We start from the raw sequence: 16,123 nt of genomic DNA, 5'->3' as shown, positions 1-16,123 counted from the left end.
TCCTTCTGTTATTGCCCAGGTGGTTACTGCTTCTTGGGAGTCATATCAGGGCTCATTCTGTCAGAGCCATGGCAATGTCGGTGGCCCCCTTGTGAGCAGTTCCAATAGAGAGATCTGCAGAGCTGCTGCATGGAGTTTTCTCCACACATTTGCATGCCACCCCATAGGGGTGGCCGACGTGACAATAGGTTCAGCCAGTCTGTCCTTCGAAATCTCTTTGAGGTATAGAACCAACTCTCCCTGCTTAGGATCCATTGTTTGGGTTTAGGCTGTCTCCCCCCTTTGTTAGCAACAGCACTGTGGTTGTTGTGCTGTTGGCACCTGGTTGGTGTTTGTTGGTCCCCTTTTATGTTGGGGAGCAGCTTGTAGCTAGGAATTCACCCATGTGTAAGGACATACCTGCTTGTCCTAGGAGGAAGCAGAGTTACTCACCTGTAACAGGCGTTCTCCTAGGACAGCATGATGTTAATCCTCACAAAATCTGCCCGCCACACTGCGGAGTTGGTTTTCTCCTATATTTTTTTTTAATTTTTCGTAATTCTATGTTTCCCCGCGTGCACGCATGGTATAGGGCATGCTGGGCATGCTCGGTGTACCTAGTCAAAGTACTAGAAATTTGACATAAGTTTTCCTTGCTGGGCTCCATCCGAAGATGTCACCCATGAATGAGGACTAACATTCTGCTGTCCTAGGAGAACACCTGTTAGAGTTAACCAACTCTGCTTTTCCCCAGTACTAAATATAGTATTTTACCAGAGTAATATCGCATTTTATGATGGTGGCTCTTGATAGGATGAAACAAGTCCTCTTCAATATCCATATGTTATGAAAGCCTTAATACAGTAATTGCAGTGCACTGGTGTCATGTTCCTTTGTCATCTCATTGTCCATCTGACTGCTGTCAGTATTGACCCTGCCGACAGAAATGTGAGAGCCAAGGTGCAGTCTGGCCCTGTGCCAATGTTTGATCGCAACAAGCATGCTCATGTCATTGAAAATCTTCACTGCTACTTGTGCGATGTGGATGTGTAAGTACAACTCTGGGAATGCAGTCTTGACTTTAGTGTGAGCATGTATCTCTCAACCTGGGAATTCTCTGGTTCATTCCTGTTTGTGCAGCATAGGTGTGTACATGCAGTCTTGAGAATTCAGTCCTTCCTCACTACTAGCTGCACAGAAATAAAGGTTAACAAAAATAAAAAATTATAGAATGATGCCTTTTAACAATACATTTCTTGACTAGCTTTCAGGAGCTATAGCTCTCTTCTTCTGGTCAGAATTCAAATGTGTTTATCTTTATAAGCTTGGGGTCCTGCTGTTGTGCATGAGGTTGTCTTCTTGTTCAGCTCTGAATCTATCTGGTAGATAAAAATAAGTTTTCCCTAATATAGTGGATATCAGCAAATATTTGGCCACCTAGTTGCCCCTATCTACAATACCCTAGTTCTGTCCTTCATTTTTCTTACAGCTAGCACCATTCTCTGTACCAACTCTAGATTAATGGTATATCGGTGTTAATATTGTTTTAAAAAATGTTGATCTGGCAGCTTATAGGAATAAAACACACCAAAAAAAAAAGGCAATTTGAATGTTAGTAACATAACCTTAATGTCAGTACCTTGGTGCAGAGTTGTGTGCAGTATGTGGAGCTGACCTTGAATGAATAATTCATTGGCATGTAGTAAGACAAGAAGAGGAATGTATTTTCCCAGTAGGAAGAATAATAAGTCACATCCTACAGAGGAAGAAAGCAGGGGATACTTGCCCTTTCAGCAAGAGGAATGGAGCAGTGCAATTTAAAAGGGGAAAGAGAATATCTGCTCTCCCGGCTGAAGGAATAGTGCAATGAAGCATGCAGTAAGCCGAGCAGAGATTAGATACAGTGCATGCAAGAAGAATGGTGCAAGTATGACTCTACTGCTTTGCATATCTTTCCAACTGAAGCCCTTTGACTTCACGGGGTACATTTTTCAAACAGAGTTTGTACACTGCTATATTTAATAAATATCTTACATCATAGAATTCTTTCTATACACTTTTGTCTATTACCACAGGAGCCCCAAGTCAAAGCATTGCAGCACCTGCAACAAATGTGTCTCCAATTTTGATCATCACTGTAAATGGCTGAACAACTGTGTTGGAGGCCGGAATTACTGGTAAGTCATCAACTGCTAAGTCACTCAGCAGTTGTAGATGAAATTGAAATTTAAGGAAAAAGTGCCACTTCACTCTTAGGACATGTTAAGAGAAGCTTAATAATCTTGCTCCTTATTTGCTTCCTGATGGATACATCATGTGCAGGAAAGGAACTGATCTAACATTTAGAGTAATGGTTGGGGACCCAAGAGATCTTAATTTGGCCTGCATATGCTACTGCAACTTCTTGTAATCTTGATCAGAATATTTAGGTCAGTGTTCAAAAGAAATCTACTTGTAGCAGTATAAATCTTAACTGGTTATGGATTTAGCCAGAACAAAAGGGATGTGTCTAGGGAGGGGATTTCCAATTTCACTGGTTAACAAGATATTCAACACAACTTTGTCCACTGAAGTGTGGCTGCTCAAAGGACTGTCCTAACCAAACAAGTTTTATGTAGTTCAGTTTAACCAGATATTTAACTACTACTTTAGCTGGTTAGTGGCAGCTAAATATTTGGACAAAGGTAACCAATTTAAAATTAGTTGGTTAACATCACTGCTCAGCAGTGCTTTGAATATCTACTCTTTGTGTTCAGTTATTTCAGGTACTGACCAATTTATAATCTCTCAAATTCAGAAGTTCCTTGTGTCTATGCAGCACCTTAGTTTAAAACATATATAAATGCTAAGATAAACATGTTAAGTTTTATAAAAGAGGAGACACAGGAGAAAATAACTTTCCTTTTGTTTAGGCATTTCCTGAATAGTGTCATCTCTGCTCTTCTGGGAACGCTATGTGTTGTTCTTATTGCATTCTACATTTTTATTGAATTCTTCATTAATCCAATGATGTTGCGAACAAATCAACACTTTGAAGGTAACCTTACAACATTTTATTTTAGGACAAATTATTTGTTTATTATTTAGAGTTTGATATATGGGGGCAGAGGGGATGGGGTTGGGTTTATTTTGTATTATTGGGATGAGGAATGGGTGATTTTATAGTTACGAACTGACAATTAAATTGAGTCCCTGTTGATCAACAGCATGAATTGGCCATAATGCATGGGTGATTTCATCCAATAATTCAATAAGAGAGTTCAGTAAGAGTTACTGAGCATGTGTGGGAGTTCCAGTGCACACTGCCTCCTGCACCTCTCAGTTTTTCTTCATTTGAGCCACTGCACAGACGCATTCCCAGTCTCTTTAACATTTTGTTTGGGCCAATTCTTTGGCCTGATTCTGACTTATTGCATCTTTTTATTTTTACCACTGCTTCGGCAGCCCCTCAGCAAAACTTTTCAGTTCTAATTTTAAAAAAAGAAGACAATAAGAATGGAAAAGCCCAAGAAGACTACGGTCAATGGTTATGTGGCGTGGCCTACATCTGGGTTCACACTTACTAATACTCGTGCTGTTTGCTGATCATGATGTCCCCAACTACTACAGTCATAGTAGTATGTCTCTGAGGATACAGCAGTACTGTGCCTGGAAGATGAAGGTCCTGCTGAAGATCTGTTTGGTAAGAACCCGAAGCTACAATATAAGGTAGTACAGTAGAATTGCTTCTGTTCTTAGAGCAAGGCGCCGATGGGCTCATGGTGAAGAAATTGAAATGGGATTTCCCCCCCCCCCCCCCCCCCTTTCCCACAAGTTTGGAAAGATTGCCCATGGCATCAGTTCCCAGGTCCATCATAGGTCAGTGGTTGAGCACGGCATAGAAGATTCAGGCACCGGCTGAGACACAGAGAAAGGCACTGCTGGCACAAGGGAACCCCCCTCAGGTGTCATTTCCATTGGTGCAGGGCTCTGCCATAGTGGAACCATCTTGGACCCCAAGGCTGGAGGTGATCTCCTTAGCATAGGTGCCATCATCTTTCATGGCATGGAAGATCCCCTTGGTGCCAAGCCATCTTGTCTTTCCTAAACAGATGCATTAACAGGTTACCATCCATTTCATCAGCATGGCCTTATAAAACTGCTTCCTCAGAGCATAGCACCTTGATGTATAAGCATAAGAGTCTTGCTAGACCACAAAAGGATGTTACAGCAGCACTGCTGAACAGATATGGTGCAGACTGAAGAGACTCGCCAATGAGTTTGACATATTCAGCTTTGGTCCTCTTGATGCCACCAGCATCAGCAACCTTGAGGGGAATATGAGCCAGTCTGGTTTTCTGAAGAGGATGACTCTCCTCCAACTCCAGTGCAAAGGATCCTTCATCATGTGGGAGCCCAGCATTCAGAGCTGGTAAGAATTAAGTCCTGAAGATTAGAGAAGGTGATTGAAAGCCCTCCTGTCTAAGATGGAGGACATTTTCCCACATTTTGGGGCTACACAAAGTCCCTCAGAGGTTTGTGCTTCACCCCAGAGGCTATAGCGATGGAAGTAAATCCCCCTCCTTGAAGCAGTAGATTCACCTGCTCCAGGAGAATCCCTTCAGCCATCCAAAGGGCAAGCTGTAAGGTTGGTTCATTCTGAGTTCCTGTCAGATATTTCCACCTCAGACCAACTGAGGACCCCTCTTTGGTAGCCTTCATCATCATCTGGATCATGGATCAACATTCCCCCATGTTTGTGAGAGGAGGAAGGTTCCACACCAAACTTTCCTCAGTGTACTTCTCTTCTAGAAAATCTCCTCTACTCTGTTTTTTGGATAAGTCGGAGAAGGCACTGTCTCTATCAGGATCAGGAAGGAGCAAGATCTGAGAACAGATGTATTCGGGCTTCTTCAACCTCCAGCAGTTTACGTGTCCATTCCAATGTATAGGCTCTGAAAGTACCTGTGAATGAGAATGTGACAGACCCCCCGACCATTTTGTCTTCTGGTGGCCCAAAAAACTTGAACTATAGAGTCGCACTTTTCTGTGGTGAGTTGGTATTGTTCAAGCACCTGGGATCACACTAACACACCTCTTGGAAAGAACTAAAAGTGTTGGATGTGTCTGGGGAAAAAGGTCTTCCAAGGATCCATGCATAATGCTTGACTGCAGTTATCAGCTGTGCATGGTACAGTATTTACACAAATGCATGTAGCAGATGAAACATTTGATGGAATCATCAGATCCAGGGCAAGTGGACTTCTGTTGAGAACTGAAAGACATGGAGGAATGTGAGAAGTATCTGATCCACTCCATGTATGAAACTTTTCACACTGCAGCCAGACTTAGCTCACTTTCGTTGGAGCTTGAAGTCTCACATGGTTGCGAGTGTGTGGGCTGCATGAAGATGTACATGGCTGTCTGACAGATGTTCCCTGTACAGGAGACAACTTGTCTGGCAACAAAATACAGGAGACGGTGGCTCTGATTTAAAGAGCGTCAATCCACCTTAGTCATTAACAGCAGTGATGGGACCAGCTGGGTCCAGCCTGATGCCAGCACTTTTCCTACAAAGATGTCCAGTTCTCCCTTTTCAATGTCATCAAGCTCCTCCCACTGTTCAACAGCTGCAGCTGTCCATTAGAGGTTGGCTGAGGAAGAGGTGTTGCTAAAGGCCCGGCAACAGTAGCAGTCTCAGCCTGAAACTAGCTTTTGACCACCTTGAAAAATGCCTTCTCTACTGAGGTGAAGGGTCTAAGCCCTCCTTCCTGACAGCAGGGACCAGTGAGTTCTGAAAATTGTGTAGTTTGGCTACCATTTGTTTCTCTCACCTTCCTTTGACCAAACGGATTTCATTCTTTAGTTCTGATCCTTTTCAGTCTGCCCAGCTTCAAATGGAAATGGAGTTGATTCTTCAACAGAAGATTGAGCTTGACCCTTCACAGGAATGTGGCTGGAAGTTTTCTGTTTTAATAATTTTTTGTTTATTACGTTTTACCAACATACATAAATATTTCAAACAGCACATTACAAAGTTCTCTTATCCCGTAATCCCCAGATTCTTCCTCCCCACTCCCCGTCATCGATAGTCCTTAGCCATACGGCAGATCAAGTGTCCAAAAAGAGGGAATTCTGTTGCTTATCCCACTTTTGAAATAGTGTTCACACTTGAACAAAGGAAGCAACATAATGCTGTCTTAGTGCTTTTATCTGATCCATTTAATAGGTCCTCCATAATCTCTTATACAGTGAGAGTCTACTTGGTGGCTCTTTCTTTCCAGTGCACAGCTATTTCACATTTTCCTAGCATGTGGATAGATGGATTCAGGATCAGTGGGTTATGCACCTTTACCAGAAGATGCAGATGGAGCAAGCTGACGTTACAGATTATATAGTCTTGCAGTGATATCAGCCTCCTAGTATTCTCAGTCTCCCACAGATGATGGATGTGCATATCCCTACTAAGGATTGCTTCAGATTTTAGAAGGAGAATTAAAAAAAAAAGGAGAATTGATTGCCCCACTCTTCTGCAGTGATACCAAATGGTCCCTCCCCAAGTTGAGAATTCCTGAGGTGATTTCCATGGTCCCGCAGATGTGTGACTTGGTCCGGAAACTGGTTTTCAGTCAGCGTAGACGTAGCTGATTGCACAGCTTAAAAGCAGCAGGTGCAGGAAGCTGAGCGTGGCGATGATGGCAGAGGCCCTTTCCCTCTGCAGCTGGAGACTGTCTCTGTACTCAGCCAGGAAGGGCTGAGCTCATGTAAGCTTAAAAGAAAGATACATTACAGAGATAGTAAAGGAGGGTTCTTTAGGGATTCTTCTTCTCCGGTCTCCGAGCTCAGAACACCATTCCAACGTTTGTCCCAGGGATGGGGGTAGCCTGACGGGTTGAGTGGTCTTTTTTAGCTAGGCCCCGCTCTGAGGCATTTCCACTGTGCGCTGCATAGGCCATGACAGAGTTTTTGCGTGCTTTTGCCTATGTGTTCAGCTGCCTTCTATAGGACGCTAGTTCAGCGGTGTGTCTCAGTGTGCGTGCTGGGGTTAGCTGGTAGGTTATATAATTTCCTTACCTAAGTAATAAAATTATCCCCAGTACCTACTTTCCCTAATACTGCATACATAAAATCCCAATGCACTCTGACAAAAGCTTTTTCTGCATCTATCAATAACAGCATTGATATCCGTTTGCTCCCTTGCGCAGTCCAGATTGTATTTAATACTTGCCTGATACTTTCAGAAGTTCTCCTTCCCATGATAAAACCTGACTGTATTAAAGAGGGCATCATCTTGGTCAAACAGCTAATATTTTAGTCAATATTTTACATCAGTGTTCAGTAAAGATATTGGTCTTTATGAGTTGTAGACCGTTCTCTCATTACCTCCTTTAGGTAACACCGTGATCTCTGCTAATTTCAATGAAGGCAGGAAGTGTTCCATTTTTCAAAAGATCATTAAACAACTCCTTCAGCAAAGATGTCAAAATATTACCAAACTGCTTGTAAAACCTGATTGTATACCCATCCAAGCCTGGTGATTTATTAGGTTGCAGCCCCTTAATGGCCATTTGTGTATCAAATTTGGATGTTTTCCTAGTAATCCCTCTCATTTCTCCAAGGTCAGCTAGGGTAACTAATCCTTTATCTTCTTATCCGTTGTATATAGGTCTTGATAAATTAGTCTAAAGTGATTCAAAATCAGTTCTGGGTTTCTTAAGAAGTTCCCCTTACCATTCCAGATCTTATTGATAAGGGTTTGTGCCTGTCATTTTTTCAATTTGATTGCCAGAGCTTTAGATGCCTTGTCTACATGCTCAAAATAATTTTGCTTCAGCCTAAGCATTTGGAGACTAACTTTATCTATTTTTCATTCTTTCAATTGCGCCCTCACCCGTTCTAACCTCCCCAATGTTTTTATGGAGCCATTTTCTTTGTGACTTATTTCTAATTTCTCTGTCGCATTTTGCAACTCCCTCTCTTTCTGTTGTCTATCTCTCTTCTTTTGTGATGCCCACTCACAGGCCGATTCAGTAAAGTCCGCAGGAGAGCAGACGAACGCCTGCTCTCCGGGCGCGCACACAGGCCACTCGCCTGTGCGCACGATTCTCTATTTAAATGAGGCCCGGCGGTAGAAACGGGCAAAAAGAGGCGCTAGGGACACTAACAACGTCCCTAGCGCCTCCTTTTAGCCCGGAGCGGCGGCTGTCAGCAGGTTTGACGGCCGACGCTCAATTTTGCTGGCGTCGGTTCTCGAGCCCGCTGACAGCCATGGGCTCGGAAAATGGACGCCGGCAAAATTGAGCGTCCGGTTTCGACCCGACAGCCGCCGGCCCATTTAAAAAAATTTCTTCTTACTTTTTTTACCCTTCGGGACCTCCAACTTAATATCGCCATCATATGAAGTCGGCAGAAACTAGCACCTACCTTTGGGTAGGCGCTAATTTCTTAAAGTAAAATATGCGGCTTGGCTGCACATTTTACTTTCTGTATCGCGCGGGAATACCTAATAGGGCCATCAACATGCATTTGCATGTTGAGGGCCCTATTAGGTTCCGCAGGTTGGACGCGCGTTTTCCGCCCCTTACTGAATAAGGGGTAAGGGAAAACGCGCGTCCAAGGGCAGGTTAACAGTGCGCTCCGTCGAAGCACACTGTACTGTATCGGCCTGATAATTAGTTTACCTCTCAACAATCCCATGGTAGAGAAGGGTTAATTTCAGGTGTATTGTTTAACTGCACATAGCCGGTGAATCTCATTTTGGATCTTTATGCAGATCTCTTCCTCTTTCAATAAAATAATATTTAACTTCCAGAATTGTTTTGGATTATAGAGGCTGAAACTCTGAATTTCTCCCCATATTGGGACATGATCTTTCCAAACTCTACTTTCTATATGAGCTTTAGTGACTTGTCCCATGAAACAAGAGGCCAGACATGACATATATCTATTTTTTATTTTTAAAACACTTATAATCCACAAAAAGCAAGTTTGCTTACCGTAAATGGTGTTTTCCATAGATAGGATGAATTAGCCATGCTTTCTGGCAGCGCCCTCTGGCGGCTCTCGGCGGGAACTTCTTCTAGCAGCAAAGTTTGCTGCTGCACGCCTGCACTGTGCTCTTCCCGTGTGGCTAAATGGTCTCCTGTCAGTTGATTTCAAAGCACAGAAAGGAAACCATAAAAGAGTAGGAGAAAGGAATATGAGAAACATAGAGTGTCCAGGGAGGAGGGTGGGGACGCATGGCTAATCCATCCTGCTATCTATGGAAAACATTGTTTACGGTAAGCAAACTTGCTTTTTTCCTCAGATAGGCAGGGCTGAATTAGCCATGCTTTCTGCTTTCATAGCCCATGCTTTTCATAGCCCATGCTTTCATGGCCCATTAGGGCGTTCGATTTGGCATGCTATTGAAGACAGTAGTGGGAGAAGGAAGTGTGCAAGGAGGACGACCATGTTGCTACTTAGCAAATGTCCTGAAGAGGAACTTGTAAATGGGCAATGGAAGTTGCCACCGCCCTTAGTTGATGGACTTTGGCTTTTGATGATAGAGAGACTGGTTGATTGTGATAGCAGAATTTGATGCATTGGGTTAACCAGCTAGCCAGTGTGTGCTTGGTCACCGGCAGTCATGGGGCAATTGGATTGTAGGAAAGAAACAGTTGCGATGGTCTGTGAGGGGAATTGGTCCTCTGATTGAGGTGGAAGGCCGAGACCAGCTTGGGAACAAAGGAAGGATGAGTCCGCAGGGTGACCTTGTCATGATAGAACTGTAGGAAAGGAGGATAATGCACTAGTACTTGCAGTTCCCTGACTCATCAGGCTGATGTGATTGCATCGAGAAATAGCACTTTCCAGGTTAAAAATTTTAAGTCCACTTTATCTAGTGGTTCAAAGGGTGGAAACATCAGAATCTAGAATCTAGTACAACATTCAGGTCCCAAAGGACGGCAGGAGGTATCACGGGGGTCTGAGGTGTAAGGCACCCCTCATGAAGCGTGATATTAGAGGATGCGTAGAGATGGCGCTGCCCTCACTGGAGGAATGGTATGCTTCGATGGCATTGAGGTGCACTCTGATGGAGGATATCACAAGACCAGAACTAAAAAGTAGGTGAAGGTATTTAAGTAGTTGTTCCGGTGAAGAACGGAAAGGGTCCAAGGATTCTGTTATGCACCATCGTTGATATCGTGACTACTTGCTAGCATAATTTCTCCTCGTGGAAGGCTTCCTCACTGAGATCAGGATATCTTGGATGTCCTGAGTGATGGTGAGATGACTCAGTGCTTTCCTTTCAGTCTCCACGCTGTCAGGTGGAGGGAGTCTTGCATAGATGTATTAATGTCCCTGTTCTTGTGATAAGAGGCCTGGTTTGTTTCTGAGCAGAATGGGTGACTGAATGGCGCGATGTACCAGGTAGGTGTACCACAGCTGCCGGGGCCACACCGGGACAATGAGGATGAGGTCTGAATTGTCCGAGATGCATTTTTGTAGTACCTGTCCTATCAGAATTGGAGGGAATGCATAGAAAAGGCCATTCGATCACTGTAGAAGAAAGGCATCTTGGGCTATTCTGTGATTGCTTTGTTGTAGGGAACAGAACTGTTGCACCTTTGAGTTGCGTTCTGTGGCAAAGAGGCTACTAGAGGTGTGCCCCAACATCGGAAGATGTAGGCCGTCACCTTGTTGTTCAGTTTCCATTCGTGGGGGTGGAAGAGACGGCTGAGCCTATCCGCTTCAGAGATTCTCACGCTGGGAAGATAAGTTGCTTGAAGCTAAATTGAGTGCGCTAATGCCCACTCTAGTAGTAGTACAGATTCTTTGCATAGAGTCCTGGATCCTAATCCTCCTCCTTTGTTTGTTTACATAGTACATGGCCATCTAGTTGTCCGTGTAAATCATAACTGATTTGTGTTGAAGAATCAGTGAGAAGGTGTAGACGCATAGCGAATGGCACAGAGTTCTAATAGAGAGATTTGGCAGTTTCGCTCTTCTGTCGACCATAGGCCCTGAGTCTTCAGATGCAAAATATGGGCTCCCCATCCCGTCGTGGAAGCGTCTATAGTCAATACGATCTGATGGGGTGGATGCCGAAAGGGCGCACCTGAGTGTAGAGTTTTTGGACGTAACCACCAGTCAATATCTTTAATCATGGAATGGGTTAAGATTATTTTCTGGGACATCTGATGAAAACATTGGGACCACTGGGATTTCAAGCCCCACTGGAGGTGTTGCACGTATAGACGGGCATGAGGTATCGCATAAGTGGCTGCTGCCATGTGACCCAAAAGCGTCAAAACTTGATGTGCAATGGGTTGCTGTAGATCCCTCATTGACCTGGTGGCCAGGGTTTGAAATGTGTTGATTCTGTCTTCCAGGAGGAAGGCTTTGCAAAGTTGCGTGCTGATGAGCACTCCTATAAATTGTTTTATTTGAGAAGGTTTGAGGTGATATTTATCGTAGTTGACCAAAAAGCCTATGTTTCCCAAGCAGGATAGGACTCTGATTTTCTGGGTATGAATCAAATCCTGACTTGGGGCTACTAGGAGCCAATCATTGAGTTAGGAAAAGAGTTTTATGCCCTCTTTGTGAAGGTGGGCCACAGCTACCGCAAGACATTTGGTGAAAACGCTGGGCACTGATGAGAAGCTGAAGGGAAGAACTTGATATTGATAGTGCTGTTTGTGAGTTTGGAAACATAGGTAGCGCCATGAAGAGAGGTGCATGGGTATGTGGGCCTAAGCATTTTTGAGGTCCAGTGAGCACATCCAATCTGTGGGTTGTAGATAGGGTAAGATGTTCTTCAAAGAAGTCATCTTGAATTTTTCTTTGATGAGGAACCTGCTCAACTCTCTGAGGTCCAAGATGGGTTGTAGTCCCCCAGTTTTCTTGGATATGAGGAAGTATCGAGAATAAAATCCCAGGGACTGTTGACAGCAGGGAACCTTCCGTATCGCCTTTTGGCTCAGGAGTAGTTTGATCTCCCGCAAAAGGAGGGGGGGTGTCAATCTCTTGGGAAGGAGCAGTCAAATGCGGTAACGGGGGAAGCGTTTTGAAATTGAGGTGGTAGCTATTGTGGATGATGCAAAGGACCCAATGGTCTGATGTAATCTGTTCCCATGCTGATGCAAAAGAAGTAAGTCGGCCACCGACTGCTTGGTGGTAGCTGTGGTCGTGGATGGATCAAAAAGACGGTTGGGTTTTGGGAGCAGCGACTGGGGGTGGTTTGGGTGTGCGCTGCATGCGGGGTCTGCCCTGTTGAGGCTGTGTCTGGGCCGGTTGAGACCTCTGGGTGACATAAGGGGGATGGTGTGGCGGGTATGGCTTGTAAGAGCACCGGGGATAATAAGTCCTTCTATACATAGAAACATAGAAACATAGAAATGACGGCAGAAGAAGACCAAATGGCCCATCCAGTCTGCCCAGCAAGCTTCCCTCATTTCTTCTCTCATACTTATCTGTTTCTCTTAGCTCTTGGTTCTAATTCCCTTCCACCCCCACCATTAATGTAGAGAGGGATAATATCATCTTGAGGTAGACTGATCTTGGAAGACGGTAAAAGAAGTTGCTGCCACACTCTGTTCTTTAAACTGAGACCCCGTCTCGCGAAGTTTATCACCAAATAAGTTATCTCCCTTGTAGGGGAGATCGGCAAGTTTGTCATGTGCATCTTCGCGGATCGCATGCCCTCAGCCATGCAATGAGCCATGCTGCAATAGCGACTGCAGATATCCGGGCCGATATGTCAAAGGCTTCATAGATGGCGCGTAAAAGATATGTCAAAGGCTTCATAGATGGTGTGTAAAAGGTGATGTAGGCCTTCTTCTAAATCAGTCACCAAATGCTTGCGCTGGTCTGATCCTGATGGTTGGTCCTCCTCCGATTTTAGACGTTGGAGGCACTCATAGAGATACTGAGTAATATAAAATTGATGCTGCTGCACCTTAGCATTTAGCATTGATCCCTGGAATAACTTTTGCCCAAAATCATCTAGGTAATGATTGTCTTTGCCTGGTGGAGTAATTGAGTACAAACGTGTCTTTCTGGCCTTTTTCATAGCAGAATCCACAACAATGGAGGCATGCGAAAGTTGTATTGTGGCAAAGTGCTGAGATTTGCGCATTCAAAATTTCATTTCTGTTTTCTTGGACATGGTGGTTATGGAGAAAGGAGTCTCCCAGGCTTTAACCATGACGGCATCTAGCATTGAGTGAGTCAGATGGGGCCGTGCATCAGCTGATATCCAATGCACCAGATCTTGGTTCTGGCTCGATGCGTCTCCCTGCGCCGACTTAGGATACCCCAATGCAGACGAAGCATCTCTGTCCCAGGAAGAGCTTGAAAATCGGGTCTTTATGAGGCCTCTTGGGAGGGGACTGCCCGACCTTACCTTCTAGGTCTCTTTGTGTGGAGGCGGGTTGAAGAGAGGAGGCTCTTTTGGTGTCCCTCAGCCTGCTGGTTTCCCTGGCTCGGGAAAATTGAGCTGAATGTTGTGGGGCATAGGACCCCGATGTATCCCAGACCCTCTCTCTGAGGTGACTTATTTTTGCGGCCTGTTGTCTCTGGGCCCTGGGGGACATTTTCCCACAATCGTAGCAGGCTGCCATATTATGGTTGGGCCCGAGGCAGAGATAGCAGATTTTATGGCCGTCAGTCGCAGACATAATTTTGCCACAACAGCAAAATTTAAACCTGGGGGCCTTTGGGGCCATATTGAGCACTGAAAAGTGTTTGGGGCTGTCAGGTCTATTTATTTATTTATTTGACAGCTTTTCTATACCGACATTAAAATACACATCATATCGGTTTACAGAGTAACAAAAAGATGGAAAATACAATGAACAGGGGAGGGGGGAACAGGACAACCGAAAAATAGAAGAGGAAGCTTGGATGAGGCAAACTTAAAGGAAAACAATAAATAGCAATAATCTAAAAATGGGAAAAATATTTACAAAATGTGCAACGGTATTACAGTAGTTGCACATTTTGAGAGGTTTTGAGTAGTTGCACAGGTTGAGAGGAAATAGTGAAGAAGACAGGAGACGAAGAAGTCGCGTCCAAATTGTGTGCGGGGAAAGAAAGAATTGACAAGAGACTGTTTAGCCGCGTGAGAATAGCACTGGCAGGCGTGCAGCAGCAAACTTCGCTGCTAGAAGTTCCTGCCGAGAGCCGCCATGGGACACTCCCAGAAAGCATGGCTAATTCAGCCCTGCTTATCTGCGGAAAATTCCAACATACAGCTATAAATATAGCTAAAAAAAAAGGGGCAGGGGGCGAAATTGTGCAGCTGACCGCATCGCGGTGGTGCGTTTTCACCCGGCGCAGTTGCGGGCGGGCCGCACACTTCACACCCATAGTGCCATGGGAAAAGGTGTAGTTATTTCCCTTGGTGCTGCCGGCGATAATGTGGAAAACATTATCGCCTGCAGCGCTGTCAGGTCCATAATCACGCCTAAACCCTTCCCACACTCCTCTCCTTTCCCTCATTTAAATAATAGCACCGCGATGCAGCTTTTATCGCATGCAGTAGGACATTATCTCATGTGATAAGGCCCTAACACGCGATAAGGCCACATCGCATTTTGATAAATGACCCTAAAAGTTTGATACGGAGAATAATGCAGTACCGAATAAAATGTGTAATCTACAGTTGTCATGTTCAACATTCTCCACACATCCACAATTCCCAAAGTGTCTAGCATTCCAGGCAATTTTTTTCTTTCCTCTTTTTGAGATTGAGTTAATTTATGAGAATTATCCAACTCCGACCGTAAAGTTAAATTAAAATCTCTTCTCAATATGAGCAAACCTGTAAAATGCATTAATATATTTGTCATCTCATCATAAAAAATTCCCTGATCCCGGTTAGCGACATAAATGTTTGCCAGTATTATTTTCTGCCCTTCAATTACTGCATTCACATGCCCTCCTTGTCTCTCTTCACTTCTACTCCAACATTTACAGATTTATGCAACAATATATCCTTCCCATTGCACTTCTTCTTGACAGGAGCAGAAGCCAGTAAAATATATATGTATAGTTTTTATTCCTCAGCAAATTTTAATCCGGTTTTTGCAGATATGTTTCTTGTAAAAAAAAAAAAAAAAAGCTATATCAGCTCTTAATCTATGGAGTTCATTGATTATCAGCTGATGCTTTACCGGGATAGTAAAGCCTTCTAACATTTAGGGACGCTCATAGGCAGCATGTCAAAATCAATCCTTCCAGATTCCTATTAAGACTCCGGGCATCGTTTGTTCCTTCTATAGTTTCCAAACCATCTTCCCACCCCACACCCCTCCTCCCCCACTTCTGCAGCACTCTCATCCTTCTTACCAGTAATTCCCCTTCCCCACAGAATACACCCTCCTACCTTTCCATAACCACCATCCCTTCCCCTTCTCCTTCCCCTCCCCTCCCCTCCAAACCCTCCTGCATCCCCCCCCCCTCCAACCATTTCTGACAGATTTCCTATTAAGGAACAACCCCACTTCCAGTTGCTGACTTCAGCTTTGCAGTCATACTCCCCCTGGAACCCAAAGACTAATACATATTATAGCAATAGTGCAGAAACAGTGCAAACCAGAAAAAAGAATAAAAATCCTATTATAAGCTTAAATCACAATACTTTAACTGTTCAACCAATGTTCAGTCAGAAGAGTGCATCTGACTTTCAAACTGTAGACCGCACAGTTTCTGATGTGTCAGTTACCCATTGGCTTCTTGGACAACCAATTCAGCTATTTATTCCCCTTCAAGTTTTACTTGACTTCTTTCCTCCTTGTACTCACTGCCACTTAGCAAAGGTATTTTTTACTAATGCCAAAACCCCTACACGTTTCTTAATATCTCCCTGTGGCAAGCCCCTGATGTCTCTTTCACTTTCCTTATGGCCTGCACCGTTTCTTCCTTAGTTTTAATTTTGTAACTCTTCCCGCTCATTGTGAAGATTAAGCCAAAGGGGAACAGCCATTTATATTTCACATTTTCCCCTTTGAGCTTAGCAGTGATTTCTCTCAGCTTTGCACATTTCTGTAAAGTGCCTGGTGCTAGATCATTGTAAATAGCCAATTTATGGCCCTTCCATTCAAAAGAACCAGGCACTTGTGCCTTGGCCAGCACCTTTTCCTTAATAGGAAAGTCTTGAAAACAGGCAATAATATCTCTA

General features: G+C 44.1%; 1 protein-coding gene across 1 annotated transcript in view; it reads left to right on the top strand.

The window, feature by feature from the left end:
* The first annotated feature begins 858 nt into the window (after positions 1-858).
* LOC115082723 (probable palmitoyltransferase ZDHHC1) overlaps positions 859-16,123 on the top strand; it is a 48,086-nt gene continuing 32,821 nt past the window's right edge. Inside the window, exons 1-3 of the mRNA XM_029586913.1 lie at positions 859-1,028; positions 2,055-2,156; positions 2,892-3,016. Coding sequence (XP_029442773.1) covers positions 865-1,028; positions 2,055-2,156; positions 2,892-3,016 — 391 coding nt within the window. The 5' untranslated portion in view covers positions 859-864. The remainder of the gene's footprint in view (positions 1,029-2,054; positions 2,157-2,891; positions 3,017-16,123) is intronic.

This window comes from Rhinatrema bivittatum, unplaced genomic scaffold, assembly GCF_901001135.1.
Source record: "Rhinatrema bivittatum unplaced genomic scaffold, aRhiBiv1.1, whole genome shotgun sequence".
In the NCBI taxonomy this organism is placed as follows: domain Eukaryota; kingdom Metazoa; phylum Chordata; class Amphibia; order Gymnophiona; family Rhinatrematidae; genus Rhinatrema; species Rhinatrema bivittatum.
The sequence above is the reverse complement of the archived record's forward strand: the minus strand, read 5'-3'. Positions and strand labels throughout refer to the sequence as shown.